The 24,142-nt window shown below is 38.2% G+C and overlaps 1 protein-coding gene across 2 annotated transcripts in view; it reads left to right on the top strand.

Moving 5' to 3' along the window:
- The window catches only part of USP7 (ubiquitin specific peptidase 7), a 71,716-nt gene that overhangs the window by 26,037 nt on the left and 21,537 nt on the right, over positions 1–24,142 (top strand). Inside the window, exons 1-10 of one of the 2 annotated variants that reach the window (XM_013189510.3) lie at positions 838–992; positions 5,362–5,466; positions 11,293–11,491; positions 12,888–13,026; positions 13,770–13,858; positions 14,539–14,647; positions 20,055–20,185; positions 23,059–23,113; positions 23,657–23,737; positions 23,825–23,915. In XM_013189510.3, coding sequence (XP_013044964.1) covers positions 5,424–5,466; positions 11,293–11,491; positions 12,888–13,026; positions 13,770–13,858; positions 14,539–14,647; positions 20,055–20,185; positions 23,059–23,113; positions 23,657–23,737; positions 23,825–23,915 — 937 coding nt within the window. In that variant the 5' untranslated portion in view covers positions 838–992; positions 5,362–5,423. Of the gene's footprint in view, positions 1–837; positions 993–5,361; positions 5,467–11,292; positions 11,492–12,887; positions 13,027–13,769; positions 13,859–14,538; positions 14,648–20,054; positions 20,186–23,058; positions 23,114–23,656; positions 23,738–23,824; positions 23,916–24,142 lie in introns of those variants that run through there. The other variant, XM_066977784.1, reaches the window with a different exon arrangement.

Below are 24,142 nucleotides of genomic sequence, written 5' to 3'. Positions count from 1 at the left end.
AAACCCGCAGGCTTTTTTGTAAACTTCTAGTGTAATTGTATAAAACCCAGTTCCACTGACTCAGTAGACTTCCTGCACACTACTTATGGTTTGGGGAATCTTTGTTGCAGAGAGCTGTGAAGTAACCTGTCTGCACAATTGTTTCCCATTGAAGGTGGGTATTTATTCTTTCATCTTCTCCACATTGTTGGAAGTTTCTTGTTTGCTTTCAAGAAGTAATATTCTTTGAGTTTTTTGGAATGAGTCTCATCAATGTCTAGTAAAGGTCAGTGTGGTGGCAGATGACGTGATTATTTAAAATAGCACTTTAAATCACAGAGCTCTGTCTCAGGATGATTTCTAGCAATGGTGTGGCTTTTGTTTATTTTTGTTTTTCAGCTGTGTGGTATTATCAATGTGGTATTGGTATTTTGAATCATGTAGTCCCTGATGCATTTTAATATAGCTACTTTAAAAAATCCTGTAAAGACGCTGTATTTCCCTAAATTGAAAAGGACTCGTGATAAGCCCTGCGGACCAGCAGTTCGGCAAAGCTGCCTCAGAAGGTCCTTTTCCAACTTCAAGTGGTCCAATGAATTCTGGCACTGAGATGGAAAGTTGGCCTTGGCTTTTATGTTCAGCATGTGATTGATACCCTCTGATGCTGGTGTAATTTGACTGCTGCAAGACTGATTTCACTCATTTTTCAGAGAGATTTGCGTAGTCTGTCTACATACTATTATATATATGTTCTTAAAAAGGCATTAAAAGGCATTTTAAAGTCTTCAGTGAAGTAACAAAGGCTGAGATTCTGGAACACCCAGCAGTGGGGGAGAAAGGCTGGTCTTTTTGCCTTTCTCTCCATAAAGGCAGAATCCTGGGTCTGAAACACTGCAGGGCAGCTCCTGAGGCTGCTGCCAGCAGCAAGCGGCCGTAAGACTTCCCTTCGCCTTGTGAACGCTGGAGCTTCTCGCTCGTCCTTTCTGGAGTAGTCGTGGAGGTTCTGCATGGAGGTCTGTACGAACCGTAGAGACACGGGAAAGTCCTCAATGCTGATGGTTGCCATCATGAGGCAGCCGTACATGATAAATCATAAGTTTTTAGTGTCACTGTTACTCCAAAACTGTGGTCTGTTTAACCTGAAAAGGAAACAGATTTTTTTCATAACCTGCTACGGAGACTACTTCCGTTTCTCCTCTCTGTCTGCCAGATCCAAAAGCTAACGAGAAACACTGTAGATAATCTTTCAAAATTTGAGTACATCGTATGACAGAAGTCATGACTGAAACCTGTGAGGTTAGTAGGTTGCTGCTGTCAGCCTTAAACTATGGCAGAATACTGCTACTAGTTTAATTGCTGCTGTAGAGGGGTCAGTCTGTGGCTTTTGCTTACCTGTGACTGCAAGCACAATTTGCTGCTGAGCTACCTATCCTATATCTTGGAGATGCGTGAAATTCTCCAGTATTTTTTCAGTATGAATATAACAGGCCTCATATTGTTTCAGAGGCCACATTATCTTAGGAAAAAAAAATAGGAAAAAAAATTACAGCGTTCTTTGAGTTTTCTTTCCCTGTAGATTTGAATTATTGTGAACAGTAAAACAATAGAGCAATACATCTTACAGTGACACTGAGTTCGTCCTACTAAACCAGCTGAATCCATCTGAAGAGCTTTTTTGAGTCCAGGCTTTTTCAATCATTGTGCTATTTTCATTCTGATTAGTTAATGTTGTATTTACCTATGTTAATGTTGAGGTCACTGTCCTTAATGAGGAGATTTTAAAAAAACCTTTCTGTAAGAGGTGGCATCCTTCGGCATAATTCTAGCTCCAGAGAATTCTGACTTTCGAATAACCACTTTGCTTTCAGGCTTTCATCTGAACTCTTCAGTGATAGACTTTGTTAATGAGTGATGAGGAGTACACAGTAATTTGATGCACAGTAATTTGTGTATGATCCAGTAATTTATCTGTGTAAGGTGACTTGCTTCTCACTGCTTTCCTAAACTGTACTGTCATGTTCCAGTGTCTTTCTGGTTGGATACGCCAGTTTCTTAGACTTGATTTCACTTCAGCATTCATGATCTTTCAGAAAATAAGCAAAAGCTGTTTCGCTCAAACTTGCTAATATCTGAAGTGCCTCTCTTCAGATGCTAACAGAACCTCCAAACTGTAGAAACCCTCTTTAAACACTCGGAGCTGTTTGGTTTCTTAGTGGTGCAGTGGCATGAATAGATAGAAAACTGTGTACAACCCTAAATGTTTAACTTGTCATCACTGTTCATCATGTCCTACATTTCTTTTTCTAATAAAACAATATCTAAACAGTTGTAAGTGTTGCATTTTAGGAGATAGAAAAAAAGTGTTCTTTACTGACAGTGTTTGAAGTATTGGAGGCTACAGTAATTTAGTATTTTGTAGTACTGTATTTCAGGAGTTGAAGGCACTCCTTATTCACAAGGTCATTTTATGCTTTGTTGTACTACCTTCTTCATTTATGTGGTTTATGTTAAATTTTGGTTGATTATTAGATTGTGCCTTTATTTCAAGGATACAATTAAAACTGGGTGTTCTGGTCTAGGAACTGACGGGTGACATGACTTGGGTGGTGTTGACCCAACGTGGTTTTAAGCTGTGCTGAAGACAGCAGTGTGTTTGGGAGGAAGGCCTTCCTGACCTGTGCGGACAGGTTTTTTTTCTTCATCCTGCCTTGTATAATGCTAAGAACTCTTTGGCTTGAGGCTAAGAAAAGTGTTGTTTCTTGTTGGTGGTGTTTTTGTTTTGTTTTTTAATTAAATCTTGGTGCAATTTGACATTTCTTTCCTCTTAAGGGCAACAGAGGAAGACATCAATTCTCAATTTTCAGTGCTTGGTTCAAAAACAAATGTCGTACTGCTTGCTAGCAAATCTGTTAAACAAGGTCTGTGTTTGCTTTGTGCAAAGCATTCACAGTAATTGTTGAGTTTTATTAGAAATCATAAACTTCCTTTATTCACAGCAGTCGAAAACATTTCTATTATCTGTCTTCCCTATCTGAAGGCTGTGTTACAAAATGTGTGTCAATATCTGTCAGGAGAAGCAGCAGCAGCAGCTCGCATTGTGATTCAGTTTATCTTATCACTAAGTAGTATCTTTCAGGAGCTGCATCTGTTGTATCTTTTAAGTTGATTGCTTTTGCTGTGATAGCTTGTGTTTTCTCCCTGCATGCTGCTCCTGCTCATGCGGATCGCAGAGCGGTATCTCATAGAAAGCTCTAGAGTTAGCTAAGGACAGATATTTCCCAATAAAACATGATTTCAACATTTAAATTTTCTGTGAGAAAAATAGTTTGTTGGTGAAGAACCAGATATTCCTCAAAGGTTTGCTTCAGTTTGTTTCTGGATATCAAGTTAGCTTGATGGCAACTTTAATACTGGGCTTTAATTGTACCAGTTCGGTGTGTGAGCAGCGGTATTGCTGCGAGCAGGCTGGGTGCTCCCGGGGAGGAAAAGTGACCCGGAGGATGGATGGCTTCCTTCTTAGGCTTGTTTCATGCTGTTAAACAAGAAAGGGAGGAAAAAAAAAAAAAAAGAAAAAAAGAAAAAAAAAAGCAAGCTGTGGACATAAACATAGTGATCTGTACTTTTTACTCTCCTTTTTGTCACCCTCTTCTTGAATTGCAGCAGTTTAAACTTCTCCCTCCCTGATTCTGTTGTAGTTGGGCTCTTTTTATTTGAACTTTCTGTGCTCTAGCATTGCTGATTTTGATGCCTGCCAGCATGGGCTTCTTTAATGTTCTGCATACCTGTGTCTAGTGCAACCCAAACTTTGCTTCGTAGCTGATTTTGCTATCGCCCTTCTAAGGAGAGATGAGGAAGGCACACGCTTCAGTGTGGGCACTGCATGCTGTGTGTCTTCAGCATTTAAATAGCACTCGCGCCTCAGTGAGATGTGCTCTAACCCAGCAGGCCTCTGAAAGTCATGGGTCAGTGTGAAGTTTACGGTCATTTGTGTCTGGTCCAGGAGCAAACCTCAGGTGGGTTTCTGCTGGTACCCGAGGCAGAGGCTGTTTGTTCTGGGGATTTCCTCACAGAGCTGCTGCTTCAGTAACAACAGGGTAGGAACGCCCATCATTTGTGTCTCTTTCCTTCAGTACTGTGCACTGTAAGGAGGCTGCAACACCCAACGTGACAGGAGGATTGAGGCAGCCTGACGCTACCTCACTTCTCACCTAGCTGGCAGTGGCTTTGGCCTCCACTCTGGCTTCTCAGGACGTACAGGGTTGGGGACTGTCGTGCAGCGAGTGCGCGTTCCGCTTGTCGCTCCTCTGGCACGAAACGGGCAAAGGAAGAGCAGCGGGCGGAGGCGGGTCCCGAGTGAGCTGTCCCCTGTCCCAATCCCCCAAATCCTCCAGTCCCCAGCCCCGCTTCTCCTATGGGCACTGGGGGCTGCGGGTGTCCCGGGCCAAGCGGGTGCTGCTGTCCGAGGTGCTGACGGGGCGCAGGGAGGCGCTGACTGGGGGACTGCCTACGGTCTTCTTTCTCTGGGGTCATGTGTGCCCCTGGGCTGGCGGCAAAGGGGGTCCGGGTTTTGGTTCCATGATGGGAAAGAGTTTGTTCAAGAATGTATATGGAGGAAAAGCAGTAATTGTGGCAGTAATTGTGCTGAAGTGATCAGTCTGCTTCTGGTGCAGAGCAGTGCAAGAAGGTGGTGTTCTGTTGTTGGGTTCATCGTGAAGATGCTGAAGCAATTCATCTCTGAAACTCTGTTCTACGGTTCACAGAGTTGTTTCACATCTCCTGTTTTAGTGGCATTTACGTGTTTAAAATGGTTATCGTAACAAAACTTAGTAGCAGTAGTGGCTAGAAACTGGAAAATGTTACCTCTAATATGGTCCTGAGAGGGGAAAGGATTTTCCTTCCAAAGTTTTCCAAGTAAGATTTAAAAACATAACTTTACGTTTGATTAAATATTTAGTTTTACTTTAAAGAGCAGTGGCACTGAAGAAGTCTTGAAGTAGATTGTTAATTTATGTCTTATGTTAGAAGTATATCTACAGAAAGGTGGAATGGCAGGAAAAAAGCCATTTAAAGGTTCATTTTTTTTACAAGACATGATTATGAGATACTTGCAAATGGCCTTACACTCAGTTTAAGAATCAAGTTGGTTTTTTGTATGTGTTCTGTATTAACATGGACTTTTTGCTCAATCCCTAAGTGTCTACCTCTTTGAGGAATTTTACAGTTGGATGTACACCTGTACAATAGTTGTACTACAGCTTCAGTGGATACTGTTCTGCAGGAAAAAGCGTGCCTTTTGTGTCTTGGTTATCTCATAAACATTGCTGGAGATAGAAATGTTAATACAGCTGAATAATATATATTTTTTTTATTTTTCTGTGTTAGCTGGAGATGCAGATGATCCTCCAAGAATTACTCAAAATCCTGTCATTAATGGGAATGTAGCAATGGCTGATGGACATAACAACACTGAAGAAGACATGGAAGATGGTATGTAAATATTTGATGAAAACCTGCAGCTTGCTCATTTCTTTATTTTTCGGAGTTTAAGAACAAAATGCTCCATGTCTTATGTGTCCTCTAAACTGCAGCTAACTAGAAAATCAAAGCCTCAATAGTTACAGCTTTTTTTCTGTTTAGGTGTTCTTATGACCTAGCTATACAGTAGGGTTAGGCATCTGAGGGTTTGTTACTTTTTTTTTATTCATTTAAAAATTGCAGAAAGTGATACTGTTTGTTGTTACATTTTGTGATATATCCCTTTAAACATACTGCAGCTGGTGCTTTGCTGAATTGTAATTTTGTCAGTTATGCAATCCCTTCAGGACGTTTAGAGTCCTTATCTGTCCTACTCTGTTGTCAGGTGGCAGCTGTGATCAGTTATGATAAGTCACTGCTAACGATTTGTCTGAGGAACACTTCTCCCCCCAGCTCTGATGCACTTTTATTTGTGATTTGCAAGGGAAAAAGTCTGTACTATTGTCCTGTTAATGAAAGGGGAAAACAGTTAGGGTTTTGATTTTGTTGTTGTTGTTGTTTGGTTTGCTAAATAAAAATTAGGGGGTAAACTTTATTTTCTATTACAGAAAAATAATTTTAAGTAGATATGTATAGGCTTATTTAAAGAAAGATAACACATTTGTAATTCACTTAAATCTGTTATATTTAGTGAAGAAAGTATGTAATACTATTTCTTATCCTAAGATACTAGGAGGAGAAACTGCTCCTGTTTTGAAGAACTAAAAATTAAATTGGGGGAAAGGAGACACAACTTGAATGGGATCTGTTCCCTTCTGATTCTCTGTCTCATGCTGTCTTGTGAGAGTTAGGAAGTACTCAAAGATATGCTTAAATATTTGTGGAAAGTGTTGTGTGGTTTTTGTTTGAGAAAAACCACAAACTGAGTTTAAAGGGCAAAAAAGTGCTTGCTGTCATGTATTCAAGGAACCTAATAACAGATGGAATGCTGATAGAAAATGATAATGTTCCATGAACAGAATATGGTTTAAATTCAAGACAGAAACATCTCATGGTTGACTTGTCTCTGTAACACTGGCAAAGATAAAGTTTCCTAAGATCAGATTATTGCAAGAAAGTAAACATGATGTCTGTTTAGCTTATGTTCTTGTTGATCATCATTCAGGGGGGCTTTGATTTCTCAAATCAGGAATTCAAGAGTAATTACCCAAGACTAAAAGAGGATTTTTTTTGTCTTGATCAAAACCAAGTTACCTGCTGTTAAAAGATGTTAAGCATCTTTTTTGGGTCCTGGTATTTGGATGGTAGCAAGAGGAGATTGAGTGGATTGACTGGCAAGGATGGCTCTGAATTTCATGCTCTTGGTAACAGGATTTATAGCTAGAAAACCTGATAGCAGTGAACCAGTGTAGCCAGTAGCTAATATTATTGGTCAATTAGTACAAAAATTTGTCCAGATGTTCGACCACATATACTTGCACAAATTAAGCAAAAGGAAGTTAAGCTGCTGAAGCAGCTGATGAAGCCCAGGCTGCATCAAAGATGGCAAGTATTCAGACATACACCTCTCTTCATTCAGAACAACGTTGACTTTTTAATCAAAAAGCTACAGTAACACAGTTTGTCATTTACCAAATATTTGAGTCATCTCAGACAATCAGTATGCTGCTGTAGGAAAAGAAGCATCTGAAAGCATTCAGCAAAAGGCTTGTGAAAGCTTCTGTGTTTGTGGCAGTACTAATGTCTTGGTGGACTTTTCAAGAGCTTTGCTCCATTCTGCTGTGGGACACCTTTCAGGGGTAAAATGTGATGATTTAGCAATACTCTGGTAGTTCTTGACTATCATATTTAGTTAAGGAGTGTCTGGATACATCTTGGTGCTATGGTACTTCTACATTGACACAGATAGAAAGTAGGGTTATTGCAAAATGTTGTAATTGCAAAAACATTCCTGAAGACTTGCATCACATAAGTGAATGATGCCTTTTCCAAGCCTTGTAAACCAGATGAGTTGCTTGCTGTTGCATTACTTACACGTCAGTGCAGTTGCTGTCTTGCTGTTTGTTCCTAGGCTGTCCTGGTTTGCAGCATGGTATACATGCATAATGGACAGCGTGGGAGATTCACAAGATAGGAAAAATGCAGGGAGGCACTGGCCTCTTTAAACATGCTCTGTTTTCCACTGCTGTTTTTCGTAGCAGTGAGACCAATCTGAGCTGAAAAAGAATGCTTGAATTCAGACACTGCTTCAGTAAGAATATTCACAAGTGAGTTTAATGGTTTCTGCAAAAGAAGTGAAAAGCAGGATAAAATGTTGATGCTGTTTACTGGATCATAGAGACCAACTTCCTAGTGAATTTCTGAGTTCAAGAAACTTTGAAGGTGATTTTTTCCTCCTGCTTAGACCACAAAAAAAAAAAAAGGCTGATAAAGTGGGAAAAGTGCAGCTTTCATCCCTTTTGCTAGGTGGCTCACTGTTGGCATTGTACCATGTGACCGGGGCAGCAGTGGACCGCCAACTGGACTTTCAGACAGCTTTATTCTTACGAGTGGTTTGACTGTAACCTGGTGTTGCCCTATATGATGTCTTGGCAATTAAAAAGAACCAGCTGAAGGAGTGTGCCATGCTCTGTACAGAGAAGGACTCGAGGAACCAAGCCTTGTGAGGAGGAATAGCAGCTTTGCAAATATACATATATATTTGCAAACAATAAAAAGGGAGCTCTGATCAAATTTGTTTTGTAACTGCATCAGCATTACAACCAGTAAATAGAGTAAATTCCCTCTGAAGCTGAAGTTCAAGCAGAAGGTCCCTAGCAAAACAAAATCACAGCATTGGAATTACCCACTGAGTCTCATTTTGGTGAAGAATTACAGTGGCTAGGAGGGTTTCAGAAGCATAAGTCTTCGCCATATGCTAATGTTGCATGCTGTATTTGGATCACTATTGAAATATTCAGAGAATTTTCAGCCAATTTCTCCATTAATAATTCAGGTTCAAAATATTTTAATAACCCCAGTGTACTTTAAAGGTAGCAACATCTACTAAGAGAAAAATCTGCTTTTCTCAAAGGTAAAAATACTTAAACATGTACAAAGTCTTGAAATGCATCATGTTCTGTATTTGGATCTCTGATCTGAAGGATCTTTGTTGTATCACGATGTTAAGCGTGACATTCATCTCACTGGTGACCAAATCTTTTCCACCTAGCAAACACAATCCATTGCATGGAATTTCACCAGGCATTGTTAGCTGGGTCTGTTCTTTTTGTCTTGTGGTTAAGTTCATGTGTCATATTTGTATTTCAATGATTTATGAAAGCCTTACTTGCCAGTCACTAAGAAATTATCCTGCTGCCAATTGTAGCCTTTTATTACAAGTTGTTGGATATGTTTGTGATGGTGAGTAAAGGTTTTGCCTATGTGCTCAGTATATTAATCAGACTTAGTATTTAAACTTTTTTTAAACACAATTCTTGTTTTAATCAATTGCACTTGTTAAAAATATGGGTTTTCTGGAAGGAAAAGAAGGTTGTTGTTTCTAGGGATTGTTTGTATTCTTAGAGAAACTTCTATTTTAGGGTTGACCTTTGCTGCGAGGTTGAATTTCTGTGGAGTGGTTTCTAGTGATTGCTCAAATATTCTACTGAGAAGAGTGCCCTTCCCTGGTGAGGTCTCACACACAGGCTTTCCTGAAAAGAAATCAAGAAATACAGGCAAACTTGCTCTGAAGCATCTGCAGATGCTGCGTGGGCTGCCTTTTTTTAGCAGATAACGTGGCAGCACTGCTGCATCCTTGTACTGAAGTGCTCTGAAAGCTGCATTAAAGGAGGCAGAAAGCAAACTTGGTCTGCTCATTTTTTGGACGCCTAAACCAAGTCCAGAAGGACTGATCTTGGTGGTGAACAGGGAGGCGTTCTCGAGCTTTTCTGAGAAATGTGATGCAAGGCTGATTCTTAAATTGTTAACTCTGTTAAGGATCTTCTTTGATTGTGTCTGCAAAGAAGCTTGCAAGCGTGGAGCTCCTTTGCTCGTAGAAGAGCAGCTGCCTGAATTCTCTCCACAAGCAGTAAGTAAAATGGGTAGGAAACAGGTGCAAAGTAGGTGATAAACTACTGGCTAGCTACACTAGCACGTAGGGAAAAGGAGGAGAAGGCAATCCTTTGAACTCTTCTGTTGCTGAGGAAGCTGACAGCACTGAATATTACCAAGATTATTACAGGTGTGGAGGGGAGAGGAAGCAGATCGGTTGGCTGGTTTCTGTTGTAGTGCTGCTACTTTTGAGAGCTAATTAGGAAAGCTTAGGGATAATAAGACCAACTGTGTTGCCAAGATCAAAATCAGCAGTAGAATAACTGCTTGGAAAGAAAACCATTTTGCAAGGGTGAAGAATGAAACCTGTCAAAGCTTCTGCACAGCTACGGACAAAATTTGTAATTTTCTTTGTGAAGTGTATAATCTTTACACTGTTGCATGTTGTAATCAAAAGAGTTTAGTTTCTTAAACAAGGCAGCAACCAGGACTTGCCTGCTTTAAAAAAAAAAAAGAAAGAAAAGAAACAAAACAACAACAACAAAGCACCATTCAACACAATCTTTGGTGTTACACAAAGCATTCCAAGTAAAAGACTGCTTTGCAAGTACCAAAACCCGACCTTTGTTGTATACTGTACACCTTGTCACTAATTTCATGGTCCAGTTTCTGGCTCGTTGTCCTTGTACCTCAGTGCTTTTGGCTTTGGGTGTCACTGCATGTGACACATCTGCTCTGGTTCCGCACCCCCTGTGGGTGACGTGGGATTAACGTTGGGACCCCGCATGCCATGTGCCACCCTGTGCTGCTCGTACTTTCCCACACCCAGAAGCAAATCTTGCCATGTTCTGCAGATGTTAAGTTGGAGCCATGAAAAAAAGAGGGGAGCATCATGAGCGCGCACTGTACGTGTTCCTTGCCTTGTGAAATTGTTGAGATAAGTTGCAAGTTTTTTCTCCCTATATACAATATGAGGCATGTCACAACAAAAAAGAGCCCAGTCTTGTGCCTTCCTGAAGCTGTCGCAGTCTCCAGCACCCTGTTACAGCTTTGTACAACAGAAGTGGAACAGATTGTGGTATATGAAGAAGCAGGGATGTGGGAAGAAGGCAAAATTAGTTTGTGTGTCAAAATAAGCAATATTAAAAACTGTCTTATTTAACTTTGTTTTAGACCACTAAAAATCTCTAAAACTTGCATACAACAAGGAACAACAGGACCCTAGTCTTGAAAAATTCTTCACTTATCTGATAGGAAATTAAAAGAAAAGCATGAGGTTGATCTGTTTTAGAAAAAATACTCTTGCAAGCAGAAACCAGCTAAGTAGTGACTTGGTATTGACAGGCCAGTTGAACAGATTGTGTAAATCCTTCAAACGTCTTGGTTCATGCCGACAACTGACTTAAACTGATCTGTGAAGACACTGCACAACAAGAGGAGGTAGTGGGCTGTGATTTTTGTTGTAAAGCATTCGATATTTCTGTCTTACTGTACCTATAGCTTTAGAAGAAACTCAAGTGGTAGCAAATTCTAGTAATAAAATGGTTTAAGAAACAGTACAGAAAGAACGTGTCTTTCAGTGCTCTGTTTTCCAGAATGCTGTTGCAGTGTGTTTTCCAAAACGAGAAAATTGAAACTTCAGTTGCTAAAGAGTTAAATGACAGTGGATTTTGGACTTCTTTTTGGTTGTTTCCAGAATCTCACTACATAAAACACACCCATGTTGCAGGATTTTTGAAAATTATTTTGAAGGGCAAACCATCAGATCTTTCAAATGCTCTCTGCATGTATTTGTGTACTTTACAGATACGAGTTGGCGATCGGAAGCAACATTTCAGTTTACAGTCGAACGCTTCAACAGATTGAGCGAGTCAGTTCTCAGTCCTCCCTGCTTTGTACGGAATTTGCCATGGAAGATCATGGTTATGCCACGACTCTACCCGGACAGACCACACCAAAAAAGTGTAGGATTCTTCCTACAGTGCAACGCTGAATCTGACTCCACGTAAGACTTTTTTTTTTATAAGTCTTCATTTGATACTAGTTAATCTGTATTGCAAGAAATGAAGACAACTATGGAAAAAAAAATCTACCAATCTTTCTTTGAGAGGAAAGAATTCTTGCGAGATTTTGAGTCCCCTTCCCCCTACCCCCCCCTTCAAAAATCAAAAAAAAAAAGTAATCCCCTCTTTAGGCAGTGTGGCGTATAAGTAATCTTCTCTTTAGGCAAGTTTGTGGTAGAATTTAGATATATTTGTTTGATTGCTGGAGGGAAGTCTTTGATTGACAGTTCTCTTAGCATGTGAGAAGTCCTGGGTTTACTTCAAATTGAAGAGCTTCTGGAGTTTCAGTAGCCTTGCTGAGCTATAAATCCTGCCTGTAAAGAGCATGAGCAGGTAATTCTTAGCAGCTAAGGCAGAACAGTGCATTGAGGTATCTCCTTAAACAGAGTTCATTACTCGTTGGCCAATATGAGGACATGGACATGTTCTTAGATTCCTTTATGCCAAACAAAATTGGCTGTCTTTTACCCCTTTGGCAAATAATGCAGGAAATTAGAAAGGTAAATACAAATTTCTGGGGAATTACTGCACCTTATCCAGCTAGAGAGCAGATGTCTCTAAGGTATCTTTTCCAGTAAGATAATTTCATTCTTGCATGAAATCTTGCACAGTTTGCAGCTCACTGCATAACAGCAGTTGTTTTTTCACATCATTTTTGTAACCTAAAAGGTGAATGCTCATCTCACGCACGTTTAATCACAGGAAAAGAATAATGTGATCTTTAAAAGTATATCAAACAGAGTGCAGCTGATGGAGCTAAGAAAGCAGTCATGCCACTGGATGAGACAGTGACAAGGCATTGTTTGAACTGTTGTTCAGTCTGATCGTTTTGCACAAGCGAGATGAATTTTAACAGGACTGGTCACAATGAAATGCTACTGAAGACAGATTAAGAGTGTAGGGGAATTTATCTAGTGGGAGGGAACGCAGAGGAATCTCCTCCTTTCCTTAGTCAGAGGCTGAGTTACCACACTTTGGAGACACCAAGACCACCTTCAGTTGGCGTACCCATCTGCGCTGAAGTAGGTTAGAAATAGCTTACCTTGAGATCAGTTAGCTTCTTAAACTACTGTTACCTGTGCTTGCCCAGCAGTAGTTTATTAAAAATGTCGTTGCCCTAAGAGAACCTCTGTTCCAGCTTCAGGTTCATAATGCACCCTCAGAAGGCCCCAGGGATTCATGCCCTTGAAAATAATTAACCAAATCTTAACATCTAATAAGAAAAAATAAAAATGTGAAAGTAAGGTACCAAAAAACCACAACTAACTAACAAAATGTTTTAATGACTATAAAAAGCTGGTTTTGAATGAGTTTCAAATGTTTCTTCTGTGTTTATAGGTCGTGGTCTTGTCATGCGCAAGCAGTTCTCAAGATAATAAACTACAAAGATGATGAAAAATCATTCAGCCGTCGTATTAGTCACTTGTTCTTTCATAAGGAAAATGACTGGGGCTTTTCCAACTTTATGGCCTGGAGTGTAAGTAATTGGACATACATTAATCTATTACGTTATAGATGCAATTTTGAACTTGCACTCCTGGATCCTGAGATATACCTATAGAATTTTTTTAAGCTGTTTTTTAATCATTGCTGAAGATTTATTTTCAGTTTCTTATGAATTCCTGTACTTAGTTATTATAGATTGATTTTATTTCCATTATGACATAAGCATTCCTTCATTATTATTTCCAGTGTATCTGAATGCCTGTCATTGGGGGGGGGGGGGGGGGCGGGGGGAAGGGGCATCATCATTCTGAAGCAATGCAGACTTTCTTCTGTTTCCATGTGTTATTTGTATATGTATATAGATACTTTAATGTACTAATAATACTGCTAAGGCTTATCTTAAGTTGAGACAGCTTTTTAAGCCTTTTCAAAGGTTGGCCCTCTAATCTTTCATCTGGCTGGAATAATGTTCTTCAAGTAGAAGCCCAACTTCTGATTACCGATTCTTATTATCCACAGGAAATTGAAATAGTACTGTAAAACCTTAAAAGCCAGGAACGAGTTTCCTGTATTGAGACATTAAAAAAGAACTAAGTGTATTGAGCTGAAAAACAGCCTTGCCGATGTCCTTCTTTTTTTTCCCTTCAGTTTACTATTACTGGTAGGTCTGACTTGGAAATTAAGCAATGTCTAACTGGATGCTTCACAACAGTCATCTTGTAATATAGAGAAGTTTTGCAGTTCTCATATTCCCGTGTCGTTCTTGTTTTACAGGAAGTTACTGATCCTGAAAAAGGCTTTATAGAAGAGGACAAAGTTACTTTTGAAGTCTACGTTCAAGCAGATGCTCCACATGGAGTGGCGTAAGTATCTTTGTTTAAATATAGTTCTTAATTTTAATATTTCTACATCACTTGAGGTTGTTCAAGTACTTTGTTATTAATAGTTGTAGCTTATTAGACACTTTATCATGTTTACTTGATTATTTCTCACGAGCAATATTTTTCATCAGTCATAACGCATTTTTGTCAAGGTTAAACTTCAATTTATATTACGATGTTGTAGAACTTTTACTTCTGTACAAATTAATTTGTGATTTAATGTGTCTGCTAATGTAGCCTCAATATATCTGACCTTACAACTGATAGGAGTTTCAGATACAGTCAGGTGACTCTTCTATCTAGCTTCCCTTGGTTTACAGTTTTAAAACTGCCTTGTCTGAGTCATTCTGCTTTGTGTCACTTCTAAACAAATAGGTTCTACTGAAATGCAGACTTGCTTTTAAAAGGATAGCTTTGGATTTCAGTACACTTTCATAATAAATATTTTTTCTGCCATATAGAACATCTTGAAAAAGAAAATCTAACATCAAAACATTTAATTCCAAAGATATACTGGCAGGCAGTAGGAAAGCATATATAGTCTGGTTTTTTGAACCTTAAGTAATAGTGAAGAGTAGCTGATACCTACCAGCAGTGCTACCTTAGAACAAGTGCTCTTTACAGTTGATAAAATCTTTTTTTTTTTAACCACTATTTTCCAGGTGGGATTCAAAGAAGCACACAGGATATGTTGGCTTGAAGAACCAGGGAGCAACTTGTTACATGAACAGTTTGTTACAGACTTTATTTTTCACAAATCAACTACGAAAGGTAATTAGTATATGGAAAAAATGAGATTGCTAATTGAAATATCCAGAATATTTATATATAAATGCTTCAGAATGCGTCTCTCTATTCCTTTTGCCTCCTTTATCCTATTACGGAAGCTGTGACATGCTGATGCACGTCTTGCTTCCTGCACTTCAGCCCCAAGTTTCCTTTTCTAGTTTGAGCATAGGCTCTTGGTTTTTGTGAAAGTAGACAGAATACCTGGTGGAAAAACCTGAGTTAAGGGGTGTTTCCTAGGCTTTGTTATGTGTGAATGTTGCTTGAATTGTTGAAGGAAAAAAGACGACTGATTCTACTTCTTGCAGATGTGAGGAAAGTAATTTTCGTTTCTTTAAATAGTTAAACTAGAAAACTCACTTATGACTTCTCAGCCCATAAACAACATAAAAAGATAAATAAGTACGTCCTGTGAGGTTCATTTGTTCTGTCTTTTAATTTATGTTGCACAGCTGAATTTTCTGCTGTTGTGGTTTGCATCTTTGTAGTGATGGGAAAGCATTATAATTTCAGCAATTTAAACAACTTTTATATTTGCTTCATTCATATGTTTTTTATTTACTGCAGATGGTACTTCTTTGCTGGAAGGAGTAAAATTTTGGAGTATGCGCTTAATAAATATTTCACTGAAACAGGATGAAATGCACTAGATAATGTGTAATTTTAAAATAGTGCAATAGCCTTAATGGGGTAAAAAACATAAATTACTTTATTGAAGCATAGCTAGTTAGATATATACTACTTGGTACCATTTAGTTTATTGGAGTGTCCTTTTGATCCTACTTTATCCTTCTACTGTTATTAGTTGTTGTTATTATTCCTTAGGAATAATAATAATAATAAAAAAACTCTTCACTCAAAGATTTTTGAAGATTCTTTTGCCATTCTTAATCTTCTGTTGTATTTTGTTCTTGTAGTTTTACCTAAGTTTTTTGTGTTCTTGCCATTTGCACTTGTATCTCTTAGTGAAAATGAAGAATTCTGACTTTTCTTGTGTGTATACTAGGCTGTTCCATTAAGCTTTCTTCAGTACTTTTCATTATACCTATTCTCCAGTCTTATCATTATTATTTGTATCACAGTGGCCTGTAAGAGTCCCAGTTGGGATTTTTTTTTCTCTTTTACAATGTGCTGCTTACGCTTCAGAGTTGCAAAAAATAGCATGTTGAGCTTCAGTAGACTGTAACTGAGGTTTTACCAATGCCATGCACAAGAAATAAATACTTGACTTGTTTTATGTGGTGCACCTGTTTCTTTTTTACAAGAAGTGTAATTTACCCATTCAGCTTATCATTTGTTATAATGCCTGGTTTTGGCTCAGCATTCGTAATGTTTGTGCATTTTATTCTTTTCGACAACCTCACGTTTCTTGAAAGAAAAATGTGTTTTTATAATAGCTACATCTAATCCAATTGAGTATTTCCTTTCTAGAATGTCTTGCAGTCGGTAAATCAGTATGTAGCATGAAGAAAACTTGTTCTGTGAAGAAATGCTTTTTGTGATACAGATCTGTTTCAATTGAACTAGTCTTCTCAGGCATTCCCCTGCACTTCTTCCCCAGGCCCTAAATAAATACCAGCTGTTAGGGATTGTTAATATCTGGATAGCAACCATATGAGAGAGCTTAATTTACTAGCTGGTAACTGCAGATTCTTTAATGGAAACGGTACTGGATGCCTAATTCTCTGCTTATTCTTCAGATTTTCAGAGTCCCCTGAACCAGAAGAACCAATAGTGGTTGTTTTAGGCAGTTTTGGTACTCACTTGCTGTTACTACAGATAAGGAAGAATCACTAGCTATCTGGTCTGAAAAAAAAAATATGAATTTCTACAACATATTTATTTTCACTTTGAACAAATTTGTTCCTTTTAAAACAGTTAATTATCACCAATTCCGTTATTTCTGTTAATCCTCCATACTTAGGATAAATAATTATTTTTATTGCTGTTATTCAGAGGTTTGTTAACAGAGAAATTGCTGTCAGGAATAGAGCTGGGAAAGCATGAACAATATCAAGTGCAAGCGTATATTTATGGGAAGTCAAACCCTCTGATGAAGCATGGGAGAGGATGAATGCAGACATCTTTCCTTCTTTGCTCTGTTTCCAAACAGCGGTTGGAGGGTTCCTGGGTACTTGAAACGAAACTTCCCTTTTTTAGCAGCCGGGTGGCTTCTGTGGTAGGGAATAAAGCAGGGCATATCTTTGTGACGGGTAAATGCACGCCTAAGCACAGTCTACTCTGGCAAAGGACAGTGGGGAGTCCAGATATGATCTCAGACCACTTCATGTTGCTTCCCATCTCTGTCATCAGTGCCCCCAGCCAGTCAGTCTGTGTTGCTTCAGCCAGTCAGTTTTAAAATTCTTTGCTGGTTCTCTTGGAAAAATTCTCTACAGTTTGTGAGCATGTAGCAGAACGTTTACATAATTATGCTAATATCGTAAGTATAGGTGCAATACATTTCTCCCTGATCTGCTCTCCTTAATTTAGCTAATAATTTAGCTAATATATTTTTACCATACCTTCAAATTTCATTCACAGTGCTTTCTTCCCTTCTTTAAGCAACTGTCTTTGACTCTAAGCACTGTCTTCAAGCTTGTCTGTAGCATTCTTTTACCACATAAACATCTAAAAATTTTTCTTGTATACCTGTCTGTTGCTTTTAGCCATTGCCTCTACATGTTCCTGTCATTCTTGTGTGTTCATTTCCCGAGGGAACTTCTCAGGTGTTAAAGATGCTGCTTTTTTCTAATGGATCAAAATGCCTGACTCCTTGATCTTGAGATCAAGTTTTCGAAGTTTGGGAGGGCTAAATGTGAAAATAAAGGTTTGTAAAGGATCGTGGTTTGTTTTTAGCTTGAAGAAACACTTAAGCTTTTTGAGAAGTGGTCTTCAGTTGTGCTTATATACACACACACACACAAGGAAAAACCAAAGGCAGGCTGTATGTTAGATGTCAGTCTGTAGTAAAATATTAGAATTTCAGAAGAAATAAAACTGGTGTTTTTATTCAATTGCATCTGGAATGTAGTCATTATATAAATTTTTAAATAATTGATTTAATATTATTTGAGAGATACAGGAAAGGATTTAGTCATCCAGATGGTACATGAGGAAACCAAATTAGAACTAAATGCAAAGAACCTGATTTTGTTTAATCATTACGCTATTCTGAACTCCCATTTATCTCATTTTGCAAGGAGATAACCTAGTGGTTGTCACTATAGCTGACTTTTAGCCTGCTATAGTACCATCTTGGGTTTGTCACAAAGAATGTTCATGACAATAGCATTTGAATACTTATTATTGATAAATATATACAAAAAGTATTCTAAGAAAATGTATCTGCACTAGTTACATTTGATTTTTTTTTCCATATGTGATTTTCAAATCCTGTTTGCCTAAACGTAGCAAGTAACTTCTTAAATTTTTGCTTTTTATGAGTGCTTGTTTACAAGTTATGGAAAACAATTAATACAGGCTGGTTAGATTTGAAAGATTTGAAACTTGGTCACTCAGATATTTCCCGTTTCTTCTTTTGGCCGGTGACAACCAGCTTATAAAAGGGTTCATAAGCTGGAGTTAGGGAGAGGTTAATTCTGCAAGATGCTGATAATGCTTCACAGTCTGGGTGGTCAAACTTGATGGTAGCATGTGTGGAGAGGTTGTGGGTCTCCGTTCCTGGAGATACTTGGAACTCAACTGGGTAGGGGCCTGAGCATGTTTTCCCTTTTAGGTCTGTAGATATTGCTCTTGACAATGTAGTTCACAACTAAGTAGAAACATAAATTTAAATGTTACTAGTGTCCAGTCATGATTCTGTTTTATATCATCTCTGTTTACTGCTAAATTTTGAAAGTTAAATATAAAATTCAAAAGGAAATAAAATGATGTGAATTATCACATTGCTTTACTGTTGCATAATTAACTTTTTTTAAAAGATCTGAATGTCAGGGGTTTGCTTTCCTTGCCAAACTAATCAGTATTTCAGTAAAAAGTTGTGAAGGAACTTTAGTTTGTTTTATCTCATCTTACTACTGTGGTTGGTCTGCTGATAGCCTCGTATAGTTCTTATCCTTCCAAGTGTTTGTTTCTGCATATTTGAAAACTTATTTTGTGGATGTTCTGAATTTTTTTAATCTTCTTAACTGGCCAGTCAATATCGTAACATATTTTATTGCCTTTTTTTTTTTGGCTTTTTTTGTTCGACATTAATTTGTATTTTTCTGTCAGCCGTGTCTGTATCTAATGTCTGTCTTGTGGCTCCCATTACCTCTGCACTGAGCATTCATGTAACAACAAATGCGTTTACCCCAGCAGTTGAGCAACCCGCTGGAAGTACCAACCTCGTTCTGTGCACAGGGAACATAAGGCACAGGGTAGATGTGCTGGACACATCTGAAATCTAGGCTGACACAGAAACGGAGTGAGAAGAGCTGAGGTCCAGTTCAGTGCTTCGCGCACAAAGCTGTACACTTCTCTTGTTTCACAGGCAAAAGCTCAGCTGGCAATATTTCTGTTTCTTAACAGGATGTTTCTCTTATATTACTTAACATCAGAGTCTATTATTTCAAGTGTTATCTCCTTTTGAAGTTGCCTCCATTTTCTTTTTACAGTCACAATTTTTAAACGAGCATTTCTCAGTCAATACCTTTTCTTTGCTGTTACTTTTCCCTAGATATATTGGTGTATAATTTCTTCAATGAATCTCATTTCACTGCCAGTTCGAACTTTCCTAAGGCCTGTGTTGGTCTGGTTGTGTAACTTTTGTTCTCAGTCCTTTCTGGTTTGGTAGAATCAGTGAATTGAATTGTTGAGCTGTTTACTTCAGTTGCTACCAGTGGTGATGTTAAGTAGGAAGGAATGTATCGGAGAATCTGTGTCCTTTGACATCCTTCTCCTGCACGTAGACCCTTTCTGTGTTCCTGATTGACGCCCTTTGTGCTTTCATGTGTTGTTTTCCCCCAGTGGAGATGACAGTATTCACACAGAACCAAGCTAAAGCACAAAAGTGATATTATTTTTAAAATCCTATAGTGTTGTTTGGTATATCTGGTCCTACTGTGATGATTGCATAGGCATACAAGGCATGATCAATTGTTCATGTGTTTTGAATGCTTCGGTGTATTTACTTTTCTAGGGTGGAGTTTAACTATTTAGATAACGTTCCTGTGAATGGAGTCTGTTCAGATCATTTTAACCACTGTGCTCTAAGAAGAGTGATTCCAGACAATTAATATTTTTACACTACAGTAAAAGATTTTTTTTCAGACTCTTTTGGAGTGATTAAATGGAGTTATATGAAGTAAGTCACTGAAGAGGAAAGGATGCATTCAACGATATGAGCAATGAACTTTTCCTTAGATACTAATTGAACTAAATACTTTTTCAGGCGGTGTACATGATGCCCACTGAAGGAGATGATTCATCCAAAAGTGTTCCTCTAGCATTGCAAAGAGTGTTTTATGAGCTGCAACATAGTGACAAACCAGTTGGAACTAAAAAGTTAACAAAATCTTTTGGGTAAGTTTCAGAAATTTCAATTATTTTTTGTTCTCATATAACATTTCTTTAAAAAGGCTTTATTTAAACTAGACTTTTTAGAGAGGTGCAGAGAAATGTTAATACGCCATGTTAATTGCTAGTTTTTCATAGGTTTTTAGTAATAATCATTCCTAAAGTCAGATTGGTGGGGCTACACAGTCATCAAACAAATCAGTAGTGGGATTGGGATTCGTGTTACCTGAAAGTTGTGACACATTTGTCTAAGTAAGATTGAGAACAAAACACATTGCTGAAATATTGCAGTTCATATATTGTGTCTCAATTGCTTCTGTTTTAAATCTAGGGAAATAACAGTAACTTGTATTTCCAGATTGTTAGTTCAGCACTGATGACTGTTGTAACACTTTGTTATTATACATCAAAGATGCATGTCTTTTTGCCTGTCCACAGTTTAGAAACATTTATCCCATATTCTGTTTCATGATTTAAAGCTTAAAAGGAATACCTGTGGTGTGAAGTAAAGGTGTCAGAGCACACACACAAAATATTTCTTTGCATTTTCTTTACTCTTGCACCCTCTTTTCCTCCATAAAACATCTATTAAAAGCTTGTTTTTTACTTTCATTCTTCCCCAGTATCCAGTTTGTTGCCCAATATTTCTTTGGTCTGGTACTACTTCTTGTGAGACAGTGTTAAGAAGTATATTTTTAAATCTAGAATATTCAAATATGCGGAAGACAGAATTACACGATATAGCTGTGTTGAGGATATTTTTGTTGTTTGTTTTTTACACTAGTTTGATATTTTGGTTGGGCAGAAGTTGAGAGAAGATGAAGATTAGCATAGCCTCTACAAGTTTTCTCTTTGCACATCCTATGAATTCAGAGGATTTTTAACTAAAAATTGTTCTAAAAGATTGTTTTTTGCATTATTTTGCTACATGTGTATTTATAAACTAACCTTTTGTAATAGTATTGAAAGGTTTTTTTGTTTGAAAACAAGTTATAAAATTAAATTATATGATCTTACATGATCACACAGCTGTCCTAGTGTTTAGCACGACAGTCACATTTCTGAGGTCTCTGATCCTGCAGCTTCTGCTAAAACTTGTAGAAGGGGTCTGTCCTCATAAGATTCTTGTAACCTTACAGCTACTCTTATTTTCTTTTCACCTTTTGAGGCGATTTTAAAATGAAATCGGTAACCTCAGTGCTGTACCTTTATCTGGTGGTATCTTCTTCCTACTGGTACACTGTATGCTTAGTTTATCAGCACTCCTGCTGTCCTGTTACACTATAAAGATTTGTTGATATCATAAATACTTCATCTTGAGCTAGTATCTTAACTGTGTCATCTTCAAGAGCATGAGGAGATCTTTCCTGAGGGTATTGCACATGCTTAATTTTGTATCTGAGAGTAAGCTTCTGAAAATGTGCTCATGCATGCCTTTGTTCTTGGGAAGGAACTTCTGAATGTGGTTGAAGATTTGTTCTTTTTCCTCCTTTAAGTCAGAGAGGGAGGGTTCTGACCTTGTGAGACGTAGCTATATGCTGTGTATATTTATCGGGTATTATGAGTTTCTGTAGAATCTAAATAAGTTTGGCTTTTTTCAGTAGAAAGTGATGCTGTCTGAAGGAGCTCCTTTTTAAAAATCCTTATATTAGTATGTAACCTTTTCTTTGATTTTTGTCCTTCAAGCTGGTAAGCATTTAAAGCCTGGAGATTCAGGAGGCTATTTTCCATTCTTAATTGCCCAATGGATTACTTCATTGATCTTGTTCCAGTGGGGACCCCCACACAGTTGTTCTGGCATGCTTTTGGGAGCAGCATGCTGCAGTGTGACAATGCTGATGAGTCACTGAGAAGAGAGTGGGAGGGGAAAATAAAGTTAGTATTGCTCCTGATCAGCCCTGTACTTCTGGCTTCAGGAGCCGGGGTTGAACCTTTGGCTCACACAGGAGCTGAAGCCTATGGTAAATATAGCTTATTTTATATAGTGGGAGTGATGGCTGTTGCAAAAGGAATTGTCAGAGACTTGAACTCAAGGATGCTTTTTAAATATAAAGAGTTTCTAGGAGCAAGTATTTCATGGTGAAATTAAAAACGGCTCCTTTATGCTTCTTCCCTTTTATTTAAGGTAGTAGCACTGAACATCTTTGCTGCAGTGTACCGTTTCGGCTACTGTGGAGGCATTTTGACTATGTTGCACTCGCCCCTCCGTTCACACAACTGCTTACAAATGTACATACAGTGCAGGTGGTGTTCAGGCAGCTGGGTGCGTCCTTGGATTTACTGTGCATCCAAGAGTTAACTGTTCAGATGAGCACAAAGGAGCCAGGATAAGTCCATTTGCTTCCTCTGATGTGCGCAAATAAGCCCTGAACGCTACTTAGCTGCACCTGAAGGGTGCTCCATACAGAGGCAGCTAGAAGCATGTTGTGGGAACTTTTCTGACAGCAGTGAGTTGGTCCGAGGCCTCCTCTTGAGTTTTTTGACATGAATTGCAAAGAGGTTTTAGACTAGATGAATTCTGCTGTCAACAGCCTGACCCTGGCCTCTTCCAGTGGCATGGGCTGCTTTCCTGGTACCAGTACCACAGAAAGAAAAGGCAGGAGGGTGCAAAGCAGCTGCCAAAATGTTCCACAGGTTCACTGCCCCTTCCTCCTCTGAGCTGGGCTTACTGAAAGGAAAAATGGCTTTAGAAGCAGGCTGTAGGCCGAGTAAATGCTACAGAACTAAAAAGCATGCGCACCAGGCAGTACTAAATCTTAGAGTCTATACATCTCACTATATATTAAATTCCTGGTATGAGAAGAAATCATGAAAATGACTTCTGAGCTGTAAATTTTCGTTATGGTATGGTAATTTTTCTGTTGATTTGCCTTACAAAGGTGGGAAACTTTAGACAGCTTCATGCAACATGATGTCCAGGAATTATGTCGAGTGGTATGTTTTTGCTATTTCTTACTCATGTATCATAGTATTGTCTCTTGATACTGTGTGTATATAATACAATTCAGTAACATTCCTAGTAATAGTGATACTAACTGATTAAATTAAGTCTATATGAATTGAGGCAGTTTTTGCCTTGGTTTATTTCTCTTTTTTAAGAATGGGATTAATTGTGACTTTTGAGGGTGAGGAGTTTGTGAAGGATAGGGAAGGTTGAAAATAAATAGAAAATATATATTCTAGTGGTCCTTATATTGCTGTAGAGAGGAATGCAACATTGAACATGCAGGTGCATCACTTAATTTGTGAGGTTTTCCAAACCCAAAAGATGGTAGCTGGGGTAGCCCTCAAAACATTTTCTAGGGGAAAGAAGAGAATTTGGAGGACTAAAAAAGGAGATACCAGTATGAATAGACTAAAACTTCATTTTTATGCAAATGGCTTAGAGTTTAATCAGTATAATAGTCATTTGTATGTGATGACTGAATTCAGCAACTGTGCATGTTTATCCTATGTAAAAACTAATCTTTCTTTCAGCTGCTTGATAACGTGGAAAATAAAATGAAAGGCACGTGTGTAGAAGGCACTATTCCTAAATTGTTCAGAGGGAAGATGGTGGTATGTATTTAATCTGTTAGTAATTTTTAAAATTAACTCTGTTATTTGTGTACATTGAAATTCTATGGTGTTTGTTTTTGTTTACAGTCTTATATCCAATGCAAACACGTAGACTATCGATCGGAACGAATAGAAGATTATTATGACATCCAACTAAGTATAAAGGGAAAGAAAAATAGTAAGTGATACGTCATGATATGCACCAATCAAATACTTCAACATGTTGGGCTGTTTTTTGTTTTTTTTTTTTTTTGTTACCGGATGGGTTTAGTACCTGTTTGTTTAGTGGCTGCTGATTTCAAATGGGCTTGATGGTGCTCAGCACTTTGAAAGATCCTTGTTTTAATTTCAGAGGAATGGGTCTTACTTTTTGACAGCTCATTGAAAACATTTTCTGTAGAAAAC

Source organism: Anser cygnoides, chromosome 15 (genome assembly GCF_040182565.1).
Source record: "Anser cygnoides isolate HZ-2024a breed goose chromosome 15, Taihu_goose_T2T_genome, whole genome shotgun sequence".
Classification (NCBI taxonomy): Eukaryota; Metazoa; Chordata; class Aves; order Anseriformes; family Anatidae; genus Anser; species Anser cygnoides.
Note: the sequence above shows the minus strand (reverse complement) of the source record. Positions and strands in the feature narration are given on the sequence as shown.